At 58.4% G+C, this 3,099-nt stretch overlaps 1 protein-coding gene across 1 annotated transcript in view; it reads right to left on the reverse strand.

Annotated features, from left to right (window-relative positions):
• The window catches only part of CAPN12 (calpain 12), a 12,078-nt gene that overhangs the window by 5,696 nt on the left and 3,283 nt on the right, over positions 1–3,099 (reverse strand). Inside the window, exons 4-8 of the mRNA XM_011952521.1 lie at positions 2,073–2,220; positions 1,917–2,002; positions 1,772–1,846; positions 983–1,146; positions 661–896 (exon numbers count right to left, since the gene is read on the reverse strand). Coding sequence (XP_011807911.1) covers positions 661–896; positions 983–1,146; positions 1,772–1,846; positions 1,917–2,002; positions 2,073–2,220 — 709 coding nt within the window. The remainder of the gene's footprint in view (positions 1–660; positions 897–982; positions 1,147–1,771; positions 1,847–1,916; positions 2,003–2,072; positions 2,221–3,099) is intronic.

Consider the following 3,099-nt stretch of genomic DNA (forward strand, 5'->3'; position numbering starts at 1 on the left):
GACCCCGGCTCTGCCCCCCACCCCCAGCGCAGGTTGACCAAGCCCCAGGGCCGGTTGACCCCATCCCACTCACCTCCTCTGGAATCTGAAAGAAGCAAGAGCAAGGGGCGTCGGGGCAGGGGAGGGGTGGCCGCCGCTCAGGGTCCCTTCCCTGCCCTTCCTCACCTCTCTGCCCTCTCCCTCCTTCTTCGTCCTATTAGACCCCTATTGAACCTTTGCCCCGCAGTCCCCGACCCAGGCCCTCGCCGACCCCTCCTCAACCCTTCCTTCCCTATCTGCGTTCTCAGCGCCTCTCTGTCTCCTTTGTCCCCTCTGGCCCTTCTAACCTCCAGTCTCTCTCTGTCCCTAACCTCGCCTCTCAGTCTGTTCCTGAGCCCCTCTCTCTCATTCCCTTAGCTCCCTCTCCCCCTCTGAGACCTGGTCCCCAGCCCTACTCGCCCCCTACTCCCCTCCCGCGCCGTCCCCTCTTGGCTCCGCTCCTCCACTCCTCCCCATCCCCCTCAGTCCCACCCCTCTACCACTCCCCTCCTCCCCCTTGGCCCCGCCCTCCACACCTCCCCTCTTCCCCTTGGCCCCGCCCCTCCATGCCTCCCCTGCTCCTTGGCCCCGCCCCTCTATCCTCCGGGTTCCCTGGAGCCTCAGCTCTACCCAGGACCTCACCTGGAACACGTGGAAGCCCACGGTGAGGTAAGTGAGGCCCTTGGCTCTCAGGCGCCGTCGGTTGCGCTGGGTGAGGGACAGAAGGACGGTGCACTTGGGCGTGCGGCCCCCCCGCGCTGGGCCCCACGCCCCTGAAGCCCCCCAACCCCCCCAGGGCCCTTCCTCATCCTCGTCCTCCTCCTCCTCGTCGGGTTCCAGCAGCGTTAAACGGAACTGAGGATTGGTCCAGAAGGTTTCTAGGGGAGGAGGAAGAAAGGGGGTTTCCCAGCCGGCCACAGCGCCCCCTACCCCGGCAAGCCTCTCAGGGCCCCTCAGGCCTCACCAGCATTAGGCTGGCTCCCTCCGGAGTTGAAGCCGCGCACCCAGCGGCCTTGGAAGGTGTGGACGTGCCAGCCGCCCCACTCCGGGCTGGGGCCCAGCACCTCCGGGCTCAGCGAGCAGATCTGCACCGTGTCGAAGTGGAGGAGGAAGTCCCGCAGCTCCATCCTGCACGGTGGCCCAGTCAGACCTTGCCCGGCCGCACCTCGAGGGGGTCCCAAGATCTCGGAAATCACTCCCAGATCCCAAAGCCTCCCACATTTCTTAAATATTGCCAAATACCCTTCAGGTTCCAGAAATAACCCCCAAATAGCTGGGCCTCTAGCTCCCCCAAATTCCTCCAAGTCCTCAGACACACCCCACAAATCGCCAAGATTCACAAGCTGCCCCCAAATATTGTTAAATTGCCACCAACCCCCAAATAGCAAGACCCGTAGACTCTGAATTACCAACAAGTATCCTTCAGCCCCTCAACATTGCCAAATCTCAAGAAATGCCCCAAATATCACCAAGCCTTCCTCCATTGCCCTAAATATTATACCCTCCACAGGTAACTATGCCTTCAAATTCCCCTAACAGTACTACTTTTTTTAACCCACTCCAATCAGTGGCACTCTAACATTACTACCAATTCTTCCTTGACTTCCCAAAATGGAACCTGGCCCCAAAATTACCACCGATGTACACAGTTTCTCCTTATTAGGACCCATCCTTCCATCCGGGCTCGCCCCTCCCTGAGCCCCTTGGCACGGAGACCCTCCCAGAGGCAGAGCTGGGACCCTGATGAACTGACCAGAACTCGCCATCCTCCTTTTTCACCAGCAGGGCATTGCGGCACTCGGTGGGGAGTGTGTCCCAGCGTGGGCAGCTGGAGAGACTGCAGTGTGAGGGGCGGGCAGGTGGGGTCCAGCCCCACACCCACCCCAGACCCATCCCACCTGTCGCTCCAGGCCCCGGTCCACTCCACGCGGCCCCATGGGTTCCGCAGCCGCAGCAGCCGCACCTTGGTGAAGCCCAGGAACACCTGGAGCAGCGTCGTCAGTGGGGATGATGCCCGGACACGGCCCGCCACCCCACCCATGGGGGACACTCACCTTGTGTGTGCCCGTGACGGAATACGCGTGTCCCTTCACCAGGCCTTCTTCTGTGCGGTACTCGCCCCGATCACTCTGGGCAGGGGATGGGATGGTGAGGCCGAGGTGGGGGACAGGAGGGCAGCTGCTCCTCCCTGCCCCCAACCTCCTGCCACCAAGGCAGGAGCCAACCGGAGCACTGAACTGAATGGCACACAGCTCAGAGACCATGTCAGGGCTAGTGACTGAAGGCAACAGAGAAAAGGAGAGGAAGGGAGATGAAAATGAGACAAAAGGAGAGGTACAGGCTCACGCCTATAATCCCAGCACTTAGGGAGGTCGGGGTGGAAGGACTGCTTGAGGCCAGGAGTCCAAGACCAGCCTGGACAACATAGCAAGACCCCAAGTCTACAAAAAAATTAAAAATTCGACAGGCATGGTGGTACTCATCAATGGTCCCAGCTATTCTGGAGGCTGAGGCAGGAGGATCCCTTGAGCCCACAGGTCAAGGCTACAGTGAGCTATGATGACACTACTGCACTCCAACGTGGGTGACAGAGTGAGATGAGACCCTCTCTCCAAAACCAAAAACAAAATAGATGGAAAGAGGGCCTGGAGTGGTGGCTCACACCTGTAATCCCAGCACTTTGGGAGGCCGAGGCGGGTGGATCACGAGGTCAGGAGATTGAGACCATCCCGGCTAACACGATGAAACCCGATCTCTACTAAAACTACAAAAAATTAGCCGGGCATGGTGGCACGTGCCTGTAGTCCCAGCTACTTGGGAGGCTGAAGCAGGAAAATTGCTTGAACTCAGGAGGCGGAGGTTGCAGTGAGCCAAGATTGTGCCACTGCACTCCAGTCTGGATGACACATAAAGATTCCATCTCAAAACAAAAAAAAAAAATAGATGGAAAGAGGAGACAGACAGAGACATAGAGACAAAGAAAGATACAGAAGAGAGAGACAGACACAAAAGAAAAAGAGAAGCAGTAACTCAGTAGAGGATTTAAGTAAATTAATGAGTGAAGGAGTTAGACTAACTCAA

Source organism: Colobus angolensis, unplaced genomic scaffold (genome assembly GCF_000951035.1).
Source record: "Colobus angolensis palliatus isolate OR3802 unplaced genomic scaffold, Cang.pa_1.0 Scaffold34, whole genome shotgun sequence".
NCBI lineage: Eukaryota > Metazoa > Chordata > Mammalia > Primates > Cercopithecidae > Colobus > Colobus angolensis.